The sequence below is a fragment of the Anomalospiza imberbis genome, chromosome 2 (assembly GCF_031753505.1).
Source record: "Anomalospiza imberbis isolate Cuckoo-Finch-1a 21T00152 chromosome 2, ASM3175350v1, whole genome shotgun sequence".
In the NCBI taxonomy this organism is placed as follows: domain Eukaryota; kingdom Metazoa; phylum Chordata; class Aves; order Passeriformes; family Viduidae; genus Anomalospiza; species Anomalospiza imberbis.
In genome coordinates this window covers 80689779-80708069 of record NC_089682.1, presented here as the reverse complement: position 1 = coordinate 80708069, position 18291 = coordinate 80689779, and the positions used below count along the sequence as shown (strand labels likewise).

The 18291-nt window shown below is 37.4% G+C and overlaps 1 protein-coding gene across 6 annotated transcripts in view; it reads left to right on the top strand.

Annotated features, from left to right (window-relative positions):
- The window catches only part of DCLK1 (doublecortin like kinase 1), a 229762-nt gene that overhangs the window by 109385 nt on the left and 102086 nt on the right, over nt 1–18291 (top strand). For 5 of the 6 annotated variants that reach the window (XM_068182011.1, XM_068182012.1, XM_068182014.1 and 2 more), the window contains exon 4: nt 3874–3973. In XM_068182011.1, coding sequence (XP_068038112.1) covers nt 3874–3973 — 100 coding nt within the window. Of the gene's footprint in view, nt 1–3873; nt 3974–16194; nt 16822–18291 lie in introns of those variants that run through there. The other variant, XM_068182016.1, reaches the window with a different exon arrangement.

The following is an 18291-nucleotide window of genomic DNA, read 5'->3' as shown; positions in this document are numbered from 1 at the left end:
TTGCTCCCTGTTCTTCTTCTGAGACAGCTCTGCTGATACGCTTTGTGCTTCCCTGGGAGCTGTGGGTGCCTGGCCCATCCAGACCATCCCTGTTCCTTCAGGGACAGAGCTGCTGTGCTGCTTTTACGAGAGGGTCAAAGCGCAGTAGCAGCTAACGAGGTACAAAATAATTTGGAGGTCTTCCTAGGTAGACACCTGTGTTTCCCACTGGAAGGGCATGTGGGTGTCTTGAGTTGCTTACTAGGGCACTGATGATTTGTGTGGAATCCAGGCTTCGCTGTGTACAACTTAGTTAGGGGGCTTGACAAAATCTTCTACCTCCTCTGTTTTTGTGGTTGTGGCCAGGTCATCCAGTTTTATTTATTTGGCTTGCCTATAACCAAAGCCTGTACTAGTGATTGATTTGTCTTTCTCACCATCAGTCCAAGCACTCCCTGGCCTCTGCTAATGCTACTGTTATTTATTCATTCTCTTACAAAGTGTAAGAGAGACACCATTAATGTTAAATGACATCTCCTTTTCAGAAAGGTTTTTGTTAAAAAGAGTCACAGAGTATTTAGTACCACTTGTGTGGCAGACAATATTTTTTCATTTTCTTTTTGTTTAAGGTTCATGTTTGACTGTTCCTGCATTGACTTTGTTTTTCCCCTTGTGAGAAATAAAACTTTGTGAAAAGGAAGATGGATTCTGTGCCTTGAAAACAACAGAAAAGTCCAAGGGAGGCTTTTGTAATTTGCTGATTTAAAAAATGACTAATTTTAAAGCTGATCACATGCAACAGAGCACACTGACCTCTAAAACACTTGTATGGTCCAGTTTAGGTGATAAAAATTCTTGGTCTTCTAAACTCTAACTTTTTAGGAGCCATGTTCTCCAAAAGTGAAAATGGGTAATAAAAAGCAGGTCCTGTTGCTTAGCTGATGACTGGGTGTGAATAGAAAGTGTTTGCAGGTTTCTCTCCAAAAAAGCCTAGAAGAGGGATGCTGTCTATGTGTCAGATGGCTTTTAATTTAACTGCTGAGGAGTGTGAACTTGCAGAGAGGGGCAAGGATGCTAAGACTGAAGGGATGGAAAATGCAGACAGTGAAGGACGTCTCAGGGCTTCCAATAGCAGTATAAAAAGGTACTGGAAACCTTAAGAGAAGTTACTCTGGAAGAAGATGGATTTGAAAGGAAATTGTGATCTTGCTATAACCTTTCTAAGGGCTAGAATTATAATTCCAAAATTATTAAAATTTCAGGAGGCAAAAAAAGGTGTAATTTTACATACAGAATATGAAACTGAGGGCAAGGAGAAAAGAGGCAAGCATAATAACTCTTTAAATTATAAGTGTAAAGTTTAATAAAACCCAAAGATATTTAAGCACAAATTATTTTTTATGTGTTAATCCTATTTTCTTTCTTATTTGCATTTAAATTGCACTGATTGAACCTGAGATGCCTTAAAAATAGGTATAGTTGAGCCTGGTTAAGTGTTGCTACCTGAATTTTAATGTCTTGTTTAGGCTTGAAAGAAACCCTATTTTAACTGGGCAGAGCTGAGCATTTTTGGGTTTTATTAAATCCATTTTTTTTTTGTCTCAAATGTAATTTGTATTCATGTTTGTTGCCAAAATAGTTCAGCTTTGTGCCTAGAGTTGCTTATTGCTGGTTTGATTCTAATACTTGGCTTGGTATAAAGGCAAATGTAAAAGTCATCACTCCCTAGAAGTGTGTCAAACTTGGGAAGCAAAAAGGAAATCACAGGATTTTTAATGTTATTCTGCAAATTAGTGGTTTTGTACATGCAGTGGGAGAGGTGGCAATTTCAGAGGAACTTGATTGAAGAGAAGAGCTGTTTGAAGTTTGGTGGGAGTATGGGGTGGGAAGACAGGCAGGATATGTCTTGTGGACAAAAAAAATGGGAAGCAAATGAGTTTATTTAAACATTGCTGAGGCTGATACACTAATAGAACATAAACTGAGTAGGAACATGGTAGAAAGCTCTACCAAATATTTACATTTTTGATGTTGATGTGCAGGTAGTGTGTCTAGTGTTAAGATGACAATGGTCATAGAAATAGGTTTGTGGTGGATCTGAATTTAAAAGTACATGCATTGCTTAAGGAAAGGATAATTTAGGACAAACCTTTGTCCTTTTTTTGGTATTTATTTAATGTAGGGGTTGTTCTCGCAGTTTCCTGTTTTTTTTTTTTCTATTTGCTAATGTTCTACCTTTAAAATTGTTTTAATTATGAATAGTAGTCTACAAGCTAGTCATGACATGTACCTCTAATTTTCCTCTTTATGACATTTCTGCTGAGGCTCATAACTGTTGTGGATGTCAAAGCCTTCAGGTATGTTTCTAGGAATGATGGTGTGAATTTTATAACCCCTAGACTCTAGTTACTTCAGATTGATGGGGTACATTTTATGCCAAAATCTGGCAAAGTCTCATTAGGTAATTCTTTCACTTCTGTTTTTGTAGATTTTAAATGCTTTTTCTGAGGGGGCTTGTTTAAATGAGCTGGACTGTTCTCAACTGTTTTGTCAATTTTTAGAGACTGTTGATGTGTTGCTTTGCTGACTGTAGACTTGAAACTCTCTTTGTGAAATTAGCCTGTTCAAACATCAATGCACTATTTAATTACAAAACTTGATATAACAATATTTAAGCAAGCCTACTCTTTTAGAATCCTCTTGTAAATGTGAAGTGAGAACAGACTTTATTAAGTATCTTTGTGGTTTTTTTTAAAGATGGATAGACATCTAATTTGTTTTTAAAATTTGTCAAAGCTGTATCAGTAAGTCTGAAGTCAGTTTTTGGTAAAAGTCACTGATTCTTTGTTTAATATGATTGGAAAGATTGAATTGTTAATTAGCGCCTTGTAAAATAATTAAAAGCTGTTGTAAGGAAATCATAGAATAGAATGATTTAGGTTGGAAGGAACTTAAAGCTCACCTAGTTGCAACATCCCTGCCATGAGCACGGACATCTTCAAATTAATCAGGTTGCTCAGAGCTGCATCCAACTCTTGACTTAGAGTGTTTCCAGGGATGGAGCATCTACCACCTCTCTGGGCAACCTGTTCCAGTGTTTCACTATCCTTCCTGTAAAAAAACGTCTTTCTTCTGTCCACCCTCTGTTAATTTAAAACCATTACCCCTTGTCCTGTTGCAACAAGCCCTACTAAAAAGCCCATCCCCACCTTTCTTCCAAGCCTCCTTTAGATGCTGAAAGGCTGCAATGAAGTCTCTAAAATCTTCTGTAGGGACATAAAAGCACACCGATGTGATACTGGCTGTTCATGTGGGAGTAGAAAAAGCTTATCCTTTTACTCAGTATTAGAAGAATTATTCCCAGCTCATCTGACTCGACTGTTCAGCTTGGTGCCTTCAAAGAGACCTTCACATTGACTCTGGCATAGAAGGGAGACTTTGTGAAGGAGGCTTAGTTCACCTATGTGAGTTTGATTCCCTGTTAGAGAGATTTTGAAATAACTGCATTTCGTTCTGCATACAAAGCTGTAACTTATTTCATTGCAGCCAAATGATGGAGATGTGAACTGAAAAGCAAATTAATTACCCACTAACTACTGAATGGTACCTTGTGTACAAACAGAAGGCGTTTACCTCATACTACAGATGCATCATGTAATAAATCTGACAGTTATGGCTTTTTGTCTTATCTTTCCCTGCAGTGTCCATAAAAGTGTTTCTCACTTGTAACAGATGGTCAGAGCACAGCTTTGAAATTTATCTGGAGATGAAGCCCTGTTGATTCCATTTAAAAGTGAAGAATTTTCATGCAGATGGAGACAAAGAGGGATTTATTGTTACAATTCTGATGGTGAGGTATTTCATACAATGCCTTCCTTTCCTTTTTGTCTGCAGGTGATGTGCCTTCAGGATTTTTTTGGCGATGATGACATTTTTATTGCATGTGGACCAGAAAAGTTCCGTTACCAGGATGATTTCTTGCTGGATGAAAGTGGTAAGATGTATTTTTTTAAATGTTTGCAATGAGAGTAAAGGGCAGATTTCCGTATCATGCTAATTAAACTAAAGCAGTATCACCTGGATTGATTTCAGAAATAGAAATATTTTAATTCAAAATACTGAAAATAAGAGAATTGAATGAAACGATAAAGCTGTCTGCCTATTGCAGCATAAAACTTGATTTCAGCCTAAAGTTCACATATTGTATGAAAAGTCGTGTTTGGTGGAATTCCTTTTTGGTAAGGTCTTTTGTGTTTTGGCTTAGAATTTATTCTGTTTCTTTATCACAATTTCTCAGGCTCCTGGTATCTACCATTGAGATTTAGTTAATGATTCACAAGTAATGTGATAAAGAAAGATGCAATTCTAAACGGAAGATAAATATAATCAGCAAATGCAGACAAAGTCATCTGAGAAAATTTAACGAGTTCTCTGTTTTTCAGAGGCTGACTAATACAATAATGAAATCAATGTATGTAAGCCTCTAAGGAAAATACATGTTTTGTTTTCAGATACTTTTATTGTTACAAAAAATATTCCTGACTTGGGAATCACAGTTGTAAGGAAAAAGAAGAAAAAACTAACTATAGGCTTTTTGCATTCAAACAAACAAAGCTGCAAACAACATTGTTTTTATTTTTGTGCAGAGCAAGACACAGCAAAAGTTTTATTGCTCCCTACGCTCTTTCTCCATCCGTGGTGTCTTTGTAATCCATTGGTATCAAAATCTCTAATATTGTTTTATACTATCAAAGGTCTGAAAGAACGCTTGGCTGAAGAATCAGTCAGAGAAGATTTTGTTGCAGCAGTAACCACTTCAGTCATTATGTGTGTATCTGTTTAGCGTCACCACTTCATCATGGTTTTTGATGCAATTATGCTCTCACACGCCAAGATGGTGTAATTGTATTTTTCTGACCTGTGAAGCTGGAGGGCCTCTTGGTCTTCCCAGATCCAGACAAATGCTCCGTTAACCTGTGTAGGAGCAGAAGGCGGCAACTTGTGCAGACCTTGACTCTGTGAATTGAAGGATGACTCTGAAAAAGGAGATGTCTTCTGGGCACAGGAATGACCTTTTGTGTCAGGCACAGACAGAAGCAAGAACATCTTCTGTGTTCCTCTAGAGGACCTTATAATATGGAAATAAAAATCAAAACAGAGCACCAGATCTGCACTTTGCAGTAATTAAATTGCTGTAGTTGACTCTAAGGCAAAATGCACCAATGGTGGAAAAAGTAGCTTTAGCCATTTTTAGAATGGGAATTAGGAAATTGAGGGGGATATTTGACCAGCAAAGGAGTTTCTCAGGTGGCTTTGTGCTCAGAATGGAGGTCCTTGCCTTCAAGGAGAGGACACCCAGATTGTTGACTGTGTAGTCTGGATTCACTTGTTTCGTCTGAAGGATGACACTGATTGCTGCCCAGTGTCTCCTCACAGTGAACCCTGTGGCAGTTTTTGCAAGGACACAAGAAATGCTGACAACAGATTGGTCTAACTCCCTTTTAGAAGTATGTAGTTGGTTTTTGGAGGTCTAATGCCAAAGTACTGACATAGCTTGACTCTGCTTAGAATTTGTCTGACGTATCAGCATCTCTTTGAGTAAGTAATATCTTTGTCTGAAACTTTGGTGCTTAAAACCATTTTGTAGTGATCTTAAAAAAAAGAGAAGTCCTTAAAATCTGTGCTGAAAACACAACTTTAGCTATTTTTTGTAGTGTTTGCCTTACTCTCAGGTAAAGATTCAGTGAGCGTTGACTTTTTTTTTACTGCAGGAATGAAGAAAGGGGAGAAAACCAGATTTCAGACGGTCTCTTACTTCTTTGAGAAGTGTACATCAACTTTGCTCTCTCATTTTCAGGAGGTGTTTGATATCAGAGAACTTGTTTAGGTTGTTTGCCAGCAGTAGCTGATGTACCAACTGATACGCATCTAGTCAGCATTCTCTAAGCAGGAGCAAGAGTTGGAGAGAAAATAATTTTTTAAAAAGGAGCTTTTAACTTGTTTTGCTTGGCAAATGAAGTTGTGTGATCATAGTGCGTGTCTGTGCATTCCTCAGAGTTAATATAAGAACATTACAAGTTTTAGGAAGTGCTGTCCAACTGTGCAGGGCTTGTAAAGCCTGTCTCTGCTTCCCTGAAAAGCATTTTGAAGCAACACTCTGCTGGTTTGTCACTACATCCTGCCGGTATCCTCCAGGTTCATCCAGATGATGAGAGTAACAGTTAAGGTCTTGCAGCAGGAAGACTAAAGAAAAGCAGAATTTGAAGGTGGGAAAGAAAAGTAGATAGAAGAAATATATAAATAATCAGGGTTCTGAGCTTTGGGAATTACTTCTGAGGAAGGAAGAGGAATGCCATTGTTTTGTAATCTGGGTTCGGAACTCCTGATACTAGAGGTGAACAAGAGGCAAAGTTTGGGGTTGGGAAGCCAGTCACCTGTACTGGGATCCTTTGTAGCTAACACTAGGTAGCTGCATGTAGGTAATTGCCTGGGACTGAGCCATTCCCAGTAGGTATCTTTCCCAGTAAAAAAAAACAGACTTTCTGACAAAGTAGATGATAGATGTTTGGTTGACTCAGTTGAAAGTGGATCTTTCGAATAGTTCATATGAATTATGCTCCAGAAATGTCTGGTTTGCTTCTCTAAAGGTATCTGTATGCCTGATGTAGCTGTTGTCATCTACACTTTGTTTTAAAGTTGATTTAAAAGTTTTTAGGATGAGATTAATTTCACCCTATCAGAAAGGTAAAATCTGAAATCTCATCAGTTTCCATTATTTCTAGTCATTGTTTCCCTTGTTCCCATGGCTTGCTCTTGCCTTTGGATCACACAGTCTAAAAGCCATAGAATCAGAAATTTAGGAAAACCAGTCTAGAAGTCAGTGAATCAATCTCCCCATCTAAGTGTGGGATTAACATTCCACATTTACTTGGCTAACATTCCACATTTACTTGGCTAACAAGCCCCTCTAAAGCCTGTGATGAAGAAGAATCTGTATCCTACCAAGATATTCTGTGCCAGTGATAAACTCTTCTTACTGTTTTTCAGCTATCTTCCCCAGATTCCCTTGCTATAAATGAAATCCATTACTACATTTCTTATCTACATGGGAAACAGATGATTCCTTTTTCTTTGAAAAAATCTGTGGGCTCATCAATTTTCTTTTCTTTAGGCTGAACAATTAGGTCAGCTTTGCTTTGACTTCAGGCTCAAACCTGCCCTTGAATGAGGGTATGTGTTCCTTCTTTATATCATCTCCCTTCTCTGTTTTATGTCTTTTAGGAAGAGGCATTGCATATCCCCTTGGCAATCAGCTAAGAAAAGTCAGTTAATTAGGGATCCATCAAAGAGAAAAAAACAAGCAGTCCTCACTATACATTGCAGTTTCTTCCCTGCCTGGATGTACAGATGATTTTCATACTAAACACACTGTTTATTGCATGAAATGCAGAAACAATAGGCACCATAGCCATCATAATTCCTAGCAATCATCTCCATATCTGACACGATCAATAGATATGATAGCCACACACAATTTCATCATAAGAGCTGCTGATGGGACATAAGGATGCATGTGAGTGACCATAAAATTAAGAAGTAAACGCTCCTTGTTTGTCAAGTGTCAGTAGTGGTGCTATTTTCATAAAAAGTTTTTATGGGGTATGTAAGCACAAAAAGCATTACATGAATGAAGCACACGTTACAGCAGCTTGTAAGAAGAAAATGTTCCTCAGCGTAGAGTATGTCAGCAAGTGCTTCAGGCATTGTTAGCCTTCAGTTTTGGAAAGTCTCCCAGAAATCCCAGGTTTTCTTTAGCTGATGCTTGTTCAGTTTTCATAGAGGTCAGGGGATGCCTTTCAATAGCCCTTAGCTGTGTCTTGGCAAAGATTAAGGTTTAAGGGCCACTCTCACAAAAATCTTTGCAATCAGCTATTATTTAGGCACCTAAATAGGATTTTGCAATGTGAGTAACTCATGAGATTTGCCCTAATTCAGAACATCTCCTTTGCTTATACAGATATTTCTTTCTCAGCACTGTAAAATAAGAGAGCTTTGAAGCTGGCAGTATTGGATTTTTTTTTTTTTTATTAAACTACTTTTTTATGTTCTGTTAATGTTTTCTGAGTGCTTTGGAACCTTCAGAGTTGCACAAAGAGGTTATGGCAGACTTCATCATGTACTGAGGTGCATTATGTACAAAAGCTGCAGTCTCAGCTGGCCAAAGCCAGTGTCTCTGCCTCCAAGCAGAGTGTAACCAATACAGAATGTCTGGATGTGAAAACAAGTGCAGATTGCTTGTCAAAAGCACATATTACTGTTATGGAAACAATGAGGAGAATGACTCTGTTTTTGGGGAAAATTAGGACTGGAACTCTGAAACCTAATTTCACTTTGACTTTGCTGGCCTGTGTTAGTCCTCAGCTCAGCATCTCTGGGCCAGCAGTGTTACTGCTTCATCTTGCCAGCAGCAGACAACTTGCCAGGAAAATCTGAGTCCTGTGGTGTCTGCACCCACGTGCGTGTGTGCATGGAGGCGTGCACACGCATCTGATCCAGGAACTGTGGTTGAGGTCAGGGGTATCGTGTTTATCCCTGTTAATAGCTGTCATGTTTCTGCAACCTTCATTAATCTGTCCTTCCTAAAAGAGGCAGGAAGGGGAAATCGGTTATAGTCCTCATCTACCCTGATTTATAGGACAGAGACTGATGTGTTAAGCAGCTTTTGGCTGGATTAGGAGTGGAGAGCATGCTGGCTGACTTACTCTGCCCTCATCAAAAACTCGTGCTTTAGCAGTTGGAAAGTAATGGTGGGTTCTGGGGACTTCGAGATACAAGTTTGCTTTCAACAGAGGCATAAATATAGTGTTCCACTGCAGTGTGATATTTTCAAATGTCAACAACTGCTGGGCCTTGGAAACAGATATTCTGTGTATGAGGAAGAAACAAACTAAGGCAGGAAGGGCAGACTCTGGCTGGATGTACTGCTTAGACTAATGGTTCAGAAAGGCAAGAAGGAAAGAAGCTGTTTTTCCAATGGCTTTGCATCCAATGCCCCCTTTATCTTCCTACTACAAGACCTCCTTTTTCATCTCCACCCTCTCTTAGTGCTGTAGGCAGTTGCACAGTACCCTCAGCTCCCTCCCATTTGGCACATCAGTACTTGTCCTCATTCCCTTCCTCACAATAAGTATATTAACAGGGTCTCTCTTATATCCAGTAGAGGGACATTGCACAACTTACCCCAAAACTCTAACCCCTCACTGAGACCACCTGAGTCCAGCTGTGCTGAAGTACCTCCCTCCCTAGGCCTGTGCATCCAGCTCAGCCCCTGGAAGTTCTTGGCTGTATGGCAGCGTGTGAGTGACTCACTTGTTTCTGTTGTGTTAAACTCTTAAAAGGAGGATGCTGATCTTCAGTGAAGTTCTCAGAACAGGCTGTTAGCGTGATCCATCAGGTGGCTGTTAATATAATATCATGTGGCGTTCATTAAATAAAATCTGTAGTAACGCTTGAGTCAAATGAGCTGCTCACATGAAAAATGCATTCACAGAACTTCAGGTTTATTCTGTGCAGCGTTTCTCCTTTAATGTATGCCCTTTTTATAGGTATGTTCTTGATTACAAAAGCCCACTTCTTTATCTGTTGTCTGCAAATTTGCTTTCAATATTCTCCACTGTGTCTCACAGGTGTACTTCTTTGAGATGTTGCTTCTCACCTTTCTGCCAAAGCGTCTCTAGCAGAGAAAACTTGGCCACTTAAATCATAACATCTTTGCTTCTCCCCACCAGCTGGCAGATTTATAGACATGAACAAGGGATGTTAGAGCTTTCAAGAAGATGACATACCATACGTGCTTTCCAGTCCAGATTTACACTGAAATGCATGTCCCTTTTCCCAGCTCCTCACCATGCATGTGTATTTGCGTAGTTAGCACTTTTCATCCATGTTGCAGTGAAGACGTTGCCTTGAGAAGTTGTATGGATAGCTAGGAGAAATTGTGGTCGCTTACAGCTTACAAAGCAGCCATTGAAACTGGCCAAACAGTAAAACTACAGTTAATGCTAATCCATTCTGCTCATTGAACCAAAAGTTCTTCAATATGTTTTCTGCAGTATTTGCTTCCCCAGATGTCTGTTAAAAATAGCATGAATGAAATGCAATCCAATAAACTAGAAATGGTGGAAATTCCTGTTTCATTTGCATAATGAGGTTTGAGTGTGCATATTCCTTCAACCTTTTTAAGCAGTAAAGCTGATTTTGGATATAAAAGTGCTAAACAATTTGTGCCCAAAAATATCAAGGATTTCCTCAATAATATTTACATAGTAATAAATTGTATTTATGTTGGGAATTTACAGAACTTCAGCTTATTTTTTTAAAAAAGAGAAATTGTTTTTAATCATAATCAATACCATTATCTAATGTACAAGGAAATTTAATCATAACTGCTAATGTCATTAAATAGTAAATAAGAGAGTAGACTGAATATTTATTGGCTTTTTATAGCTTGGTATTTTTGCTCTTTCGTTTTGATTCTCATAACTGCTTGAATATTTAGATTAATCAGGTGGTCCATGAGAACATTTTTCTTACAGAACATTTAGAACTATTTTCCCAAACTGTGAACATCTCAGTTGTATATCCAAATGCAGAAAGTGCAATTCCAATGTTTATGACCACTTTTCTAAACAAATTTTAATTTCTGGGGATTAAACACAGAAATTTGATATACACAATAGGGTAGATCTTGGGACTCAAGCTCTTACTTTGACTGTGTCATATCTATTCTTTTGCTATGGAAGTTGCTTTATTTTGCAGCCTTTGATGATATTCCAGTTTGTACAGTACTCCATTTGAGATCACAAGTTTAGTTTGGAGTTTGTGTCTTTCTTCAGTCTCGCCCTCAGAAGATGGAAGCTTCCAAAATAGCAGCTTACTTTCAGTTCTTTTAGGAGAGATTCTTCATTTTACTTTTCCAATTCTAGTGATAATGGAGGAGAAGATAGTAGCTGTATATTATAACCTCCTCCACCAAGTGTGTTGAGTAGATTGGTGAAGAGCATAGAGAAGTTTCACATTGGAGATGTTTAGAAATTACCTTTTCCTTATGTTTGTGCATTTCTTGTCTTGTTAATTAGGTAAAATGGAGCATACAGTCTTGGCAAGTACATTTGTACTTTTCACAGTTTGCAGATACTTTATAATGCTGGAAACTATTAGAATCTGATCAATTTCTGAAATTGATGTTCTGTGGCAGGAGATCATTTGGGTGAGCAACATAATCCCATTACAAGTTTGTATGACACAGCTTTGAGATGAATAATTCTGTCATCAGTTCTTCTTCATCATTCAGTCTGAGAACATGAACAAAATGTGCAACTGCTAAAATGTATTAGGATTTCCCCTGGAGACCTGTCTGTTTGTTGAGTGGCATGGTTGAACCAGAGATTAGACTCACCAGCAGTAAAATTAGACTGACTTGCTAAATTGACCACTGTAAATTTCTAATCTTCATTATAGATACAGGCCCTATACCTGGAGTTTTGTCATGCTTTGAGTATGTCCACACTTTTTTTTTTTAGTGCCAGAGCTGTCCAGATACTTTTATACTAGCAAAATATTTTGAAAAGAGCATGATTATTCAAAATTCAGAGTTATTTAGCTTTTACAAAGCAAAAATGTTCTGAAGGCATATGATGAAAATGTTTTCATCCTTAATACTCATTAAAAACCTTCTTTTAAAGTCTTATCAAACATAAACTTCAGCACAGCAGCTGAGGGAGAATCAAACACAACCTGGAAAAATATTTCAAAGTGATGAAAGTGGAGTAAACCAGTGATACTCATATTTATATAGTCATACATATTCATTGAGATGGTGTGTATACAGACACAAATATATCAGGTGTAAAGGCCAGTAGGACACTTCTGAATAATGGCTGTGTTGGTTTGTGCTGCAAAAGGGGTGGCTCACAATGTGTGCTGCAAGAGTAGTTTGGTGCTGTTATTTACAAAATGCAACCTACAGAGATTTCCTATGGAAAACCTCAAAAGTCTTACCTGACAGCTCAGGTTGCTTCTGTAAACACTCACCTTTGAAGAAACTTTTTTCTGAGCATAGCTCCCTGCAGGAGAACTGGATGCTAATAATATGCTTAAAGCAATATAAGGCTGAGTAATCTTTAGGAAGTCTCATGTTGCCATGGAATTGAACACCCGTAGGTGGTAGGTCATGGAGTTCTGATTTGATTTCTTTTATTCTTCAGTCAGAGCTTTCTAAAATTTTGTTCTAGGGGAATTGTAACCCTGTTTTTGTTTTGTTTTTGTTTTTTTTTCCTTTTGAAAGAAAATATTCTAGGGACTTAAAATTTATTAAAGCAAGAAGAGGACTAACATAAAATTTCATTCTTTCAAATGAAGGATTTCATTCAAGGAAATTTTGTAGAAGATTACTAATTATTCCTAATGGAGTGGAGACTAGTTAAAAGACAAAGAAATTTAAGTTAATTAAATTTTCTCCTACTCTGGAACAGAAAAGAGAAATTTTTTCTCAGCTACTTAAAACTGTTAAGATAATCTAGCAAAAACGACAACTTACAGAGTAAGGCAGTTTCTGATGAGGACAGCATGTTTGGGAAGAAAAAAATCTTGTAAGAGAACAAATTTGATGAAGCTTTATACAAACTAATTCTGCCTTAAGACTGTACATGCTCTTTCTATTTTGCAAGCAGATATTGATGTTTGCAAAATAAGTGACTTCAGAAAATGGAACAGATTTATTTTTGCACAGCAGTTGCTGTATACTGCAGGGCTGTAAGGTGATATGCTTTTCTGCTTAAAAATATAAATTGGGAAACCATGGGAAAGACACAAAAGGGAGCCTAACTTTGGGATCAAGTAAAAGCTTGAAATCGACTTTGAAAATGGAGTTTTAAAATTAATACTTAAGCATTTAATAATAAGGCCAAACCTGCATAAATAAAACAGAATATTTTTTGAAAATCACTTGGAGGAAGATGTCTCTCCTGAGATTCTGGTGAGAGTCTTCTGGGATCATAGCTCAGACTACATGCAGACAGATAGCTGTGATAGTTCTTAGCAGCAGGAGAAATTCTAGTGCATCATGAGGTGCATTAGACTTCCTAGATCCACAATACAGACAAAATGCTACTAGTGCTAACTGGGAACGTTTCTCTATTTAGATTTAATGCTGTTGATAATGATATTACAAAAAAAAGCTGTCTTAGGAAGAGCATTAGATGTAATCATATACTGATTTCATTTATGTTGACCAGAAAATGAAACCAGTCCAATGTTAAAGGTTTCATTACATTCAGAAGGAGAAATTTGAAAATTCAAAAGAATTAGTCAGTGAAGTGCATTAGACTTAAGAATTTGGGAACTTGAACGTTGGAGGAGGTTTGTAATTTCAACCAAAAAGCAAGCCAAAAGCTGTCTTAGGTTTGCATCCAAAATATATTGGTAAGGGTCCAAAGTTCAACTGACAGAAAATGGAAAGCCTAAAAATAATTGCTCAGTAAAGATGTTGATGCCAAACATGGAAATAGTCATGTAGTCACATTTGCAAAAATTATGCTGATTTTGAATAAAGGTTTTAGCCAGATGTGGAGATTAAAAAAAAACACAAAAACATAACAAACCATCATAAACTGAGGTCATGATACAGTGTAGTAATGACAGATCTACCATCTCAATTTTTGGCTTCTATATTCAGCAAAAAATCAAACACATAATGGGAGAAAAGCTGCCTTTCTAATCAGGATCTTTGGCGAAATGCAAATGACTGTCCCAAAGAAGAATGCAGAAGTTGAGTCAGTTGCAAAGTGCATCATGTATAAGTAAGACCTGTCACTGTTCAGGAAAAAACATGTTTGGTTTTGCTTCCTGTGAAGCAAAACCCCTGATATTAGTAAAGCTTGTCTGTCTCTTTTGTTGATGTGTCTGTCCATATTGAATAAAAAGTCCCTTTGAGTTTCCAGAGAGGACATCAGCCTATGAATAAACTCATGTGTAAACTTCAAAATACTCCTCTGACCAATCTCTGAAGTATGCTGTGGTACACAGAATGAAAGATGGTTTCATGGGCTATTTCCAACCCAACATGCATTTTCGATCTGCAATTATTTAAACTTTCTTAGAAGAAAAAAAACCTATCGCTGGGACTTCATACACCTCAGTAAGTGTTGTGGTGTTAGCAGATGTTCTTAGTAAAGCCACATTTTCCAGATATCCCACTGTTAGCCTATTGCCAGGATGATTCAGCCTGTTTACTTTAGTTTTATCTAAATAATTATAGTAAAATGTAATTGCCTGAACCAGATAGCATTCAAGGAGAACCCATTAATATTAGAGGCAAAAGCTGCCTAGGGACTTATAAATTAGAGACAGCTCTGGAGTCCTTGACATTTTTTAACTTGGGAGACTTAATTTCTGGGTTTTCTGTTGATAGGTAAAGCAATGTTGCAATAAGTCTGCTTGGTACTGTCGTGGATGTTGAAGAAACAAAAATGTGTGTGGTCTGAAAAATTGTGTGTGCCTCTAGATGGCCGGTGGGTTTTGTTGCCCACCTTGCAGCACAGCTCATGGTGTGAGGCATGAGAGTCCAGGTGTGAATATTGGTTTAACAGTATCAGCAAATGGAAGTGCTTTGCTTTAGTAAGAGTGCTGTCTTTAATTGTTTGGTGCATGGGGATTCATCTGTAAAAAGTTACTTTTGAGAAGATCCATGCTGTAGTAAGTTTGAATCTCCAGTTTGGCCTTTTTTCCTATATCCATTTGTAGATTCTATAGGCTCTTGTTGGTTTGATATTTCACTGATACTGCAGCTATATATTTTTTTTTCTTATGTGTGTGAAAATTTGATAAAAACAGTCAAACCTGCTAATATTTGACACTGTAAACATTCTTACTCTTTTTTTCTTCTTTTTTTTTTTAGGGCCTCCCAAATATTATTTTAAAAAGTCATTACGGTACCAATGGGTTTCATTTCTTCAGACAACATAATTTTATAATTTTTTTCTTTACAAATTTCTGCCTGATAACTTTTAATACTCTTATTACAGGCATATTTGAGAGGCTAACAAAAAAAAAATCACTCTGAAATGTTTTCAATTCCTTGAGGTATGTTAAATAACTTCATGCGCTGCAAGAGAGCCAGTGTGTGCCTCTTTAACTTTCTTTAAAACCAGACCTACTGCAGCAGACACTTACATAACAGCTTGTGTTTAAATGGAAGAAAAATACAGCTTTTATATCTCCTTCTCTACTTTTTAATCAATTTTTTAAAAGTTTAATTTCCTTTTCCTACCCCTTACAAGGAATCTACACCTACTTACATGTTCCTGCCAACCCAAACCAAATTCATACCAGTTACACATGTTAAAATTTGGAATAATTGCATTCTTTGGAGAAGTGTGTAATTGGTGGTTGGTGAATTGATCTAGATTTGGATACAGCTTTTTCTAGGGAAGTCAGAGGCATGGTGGAGAAGTGTGTAATTGGTGGTTGGTGAATTGATCTAGATTTGGATACAGCTTTTTCTAGGGAAGTCAGAGGCATGGTGTAAAAAGAGCCTACAGCCACCTCCACAACACCCACACTTTCCCCACTGCCCTGGGGTATAACACTCTCTTTTAAATGGATGGATGGCCGGATGGATGATGTTTGATAAAGGACAAGATGAGAGGAAAACCTGCAGGAAATGCAAAGTAAACTCGACAGTAGTTTCATAATAAGTACTGTAGGTGCATAGCAATGTAGCACAGAACAGCCAACTTTTTTGACAGGATTCCAAAATACCTGATATTCTGGTCATGGACAAATCTGTAATTATAGCTTAAAGCCCCTACATATGGATAGAGCTATATGAGGTACCAGAACCAATGACTTCCTGGTAGACAAAAATAATGTGATTCTTTCTGTCACTGGTCCACATTTCCCACCTCCAAAACAAGTGTCCTGATATTTTGTGTGCAGGAGTCCAAGACGTATGATACTAAAGAGGAAGGAGGCAAGAAGGTGCATGTGTCTGCTGTCTAGTAAGTAAGGTCATGCATCAGGGAGAAGAAGCACTTCCATTCAGCTCTTTGCTTCCTAGGATAGTTTGCAATGTCTGTGTCCACCATCCCTTACAAGCAAAATGCCCAGGCATTAAACATTAATTGTCATCTGTTAAGTGTGTGTCCTAATTGCCAGGTAATGGAATGAAGCACCTTGTGGGTGTTCTTGTTGCTCATATTCCCCATTGACTGGCATGGTCATATCATGTGTCACTTTGTCACCTTGGTGGACCACAGTCTTGGGAATCTGCCTTGCATCCACTTTGAGAATGAGGGAACCTTAAATGTCGAAAATGACAATCCAGAGCCAGGAAACTTCACCCTTTCTTAAGTTGCATCTATAAACCAAAATGTTATAGACAAAGCTCCTTAATCACACCAGTACTTTTAGTTTTGTGTTTAGAGGTATTTTCGTTGTTATTGTCAATGAACTTAGACATTTCATATACATTAAGTAAATGGTGATGTTCAGTTAGTACAGTGCCTGTTTTTTTTTTGTTGGGAGCATGTGAGTGAAAAGAGAATTTATGGTTACTTTTACTTTTCAAACCGATTAAACAATATCCTTTATACTGTGTGAAATATATATTTTTCTCCGAAGTTCCTACATTTTTTTCTGGAGTTTTATGATCTACCCATATATTTCTCATTTCTCTGTGAGTTAAACAGCTTTGTTATCAATGCTTTGTGAACCTATACCAAATTGAAAGTAATTTTTATTGGAAAAAAATAGAATAAAAGTATAGAAAAGTGTAACTTGTAAGCTACTTAAGAATGACCATGTTTCACACCTTATAATCACACCTTGTGCAATAAGAGTGTTACTACAGCAGATATTTAACTGTTCTTAAACTTATTGGGAAATAAAAATTGCCAAGAAGGATTTCCTTAAAAGCTGATATTGTACAGATAGTCCAACAAGCTGTTGTAGATAATTTGAAGAAACTTGAGCCCAACCACTGAAAAAAATAAAAGGGTCCAAATGCAGTATAAATAGTGTACTGTTATTCCTTTTCTGCCTTGTGGCATTTAAATATATACTTTACTGTTCATCTCCCCATTTATGCTTAGATTTTCTGAAATCTTGATCAGGTTGAAAAATGCATTGTGTATTTAAATTTTCAGAACTTTTTGGTCACTGAAGTAGCATGTGGCCTTGTTAAAAGACATAAAATTCTTACTGTGTTGTGCTTGTGTCTGTTAACTGGTCTGAAGAGTGAAGTAGCTTTGGAAGGAGCCAAGCCTCCATCAGTTAATGTCAGGGTTGAGAATTTCATAAAGTGATTCATATGTCAGCTGACTCCTTATATGTGAACCATGGTTATTCTTGAGCTCTGGTGCTAAAAGTCTTATCAAGTACTTTGTGTCTGGGCTCCAGGAATGTGCTAAAAGGTTTTCAGTCATCAAGTGACCCCAGGATTTTGGAGAACATGGGTTTTTTTTTGTCATCTCAGTCCTTTTCCCGAGTCCTCTCTTAAGCATAGCCTTCTCAGCCACAAGGTTTGCTTCTAGCTGAGGTCAAAGGGATTAGCTCCCATTGCACAAGTGCTGATGAAGTTTTCTAGCTGAAATAAGAGTTTACTTGACAGTGTGTATTCCTGTGTTGCATTAGAATGGATACCTAATGGATAGATTTTTTTGAGATTGTGCATTCCTTGGATTTTTATTGTGTTAAATGCTAATATAACTTGCATTGCGTATCTTTAATGAGATAAGATACTGACTATTACCTCTTGTTACATTTATAATGTCATTCTTTCTGACTCTGAATTTTAAGTGCTTATTAGGTATTTGGAGCTTGCTATAGGTGACTAATGTTTACTGATGGAGATATAATTGTATATATCAGGAATTGCTTGTAGTACAGAGGCACAATAGGCCTTCTTTAAATAGTTTAAAAGTAACTGGAGATTATGGGTACAGTGCAAAATAGGAATCTTTGCAAGATCAAGTGGGATTTTCATAAATATTTTTTGTGGCTCTTCTTTTTAAAGGTAAGGGCAAATGCTTCTAGCCTGAGATTGTACCAGGCTAATTCTCTCAAGATCTAATACACAAAATCATAGGTTCTGAAAGACTGTAGAGGAACTCACAATTATTGTTTTTGTTGCAGTCCCTTTCATACCATTCCTTAAGAATGAACCCTGAGTTCCTTCATAATAATGGAAATAGATAGGTCTTTTTGCAACAGGAAACCTGAATGAGAAAGTTCAGTGATTGTTATCAAGAAAAG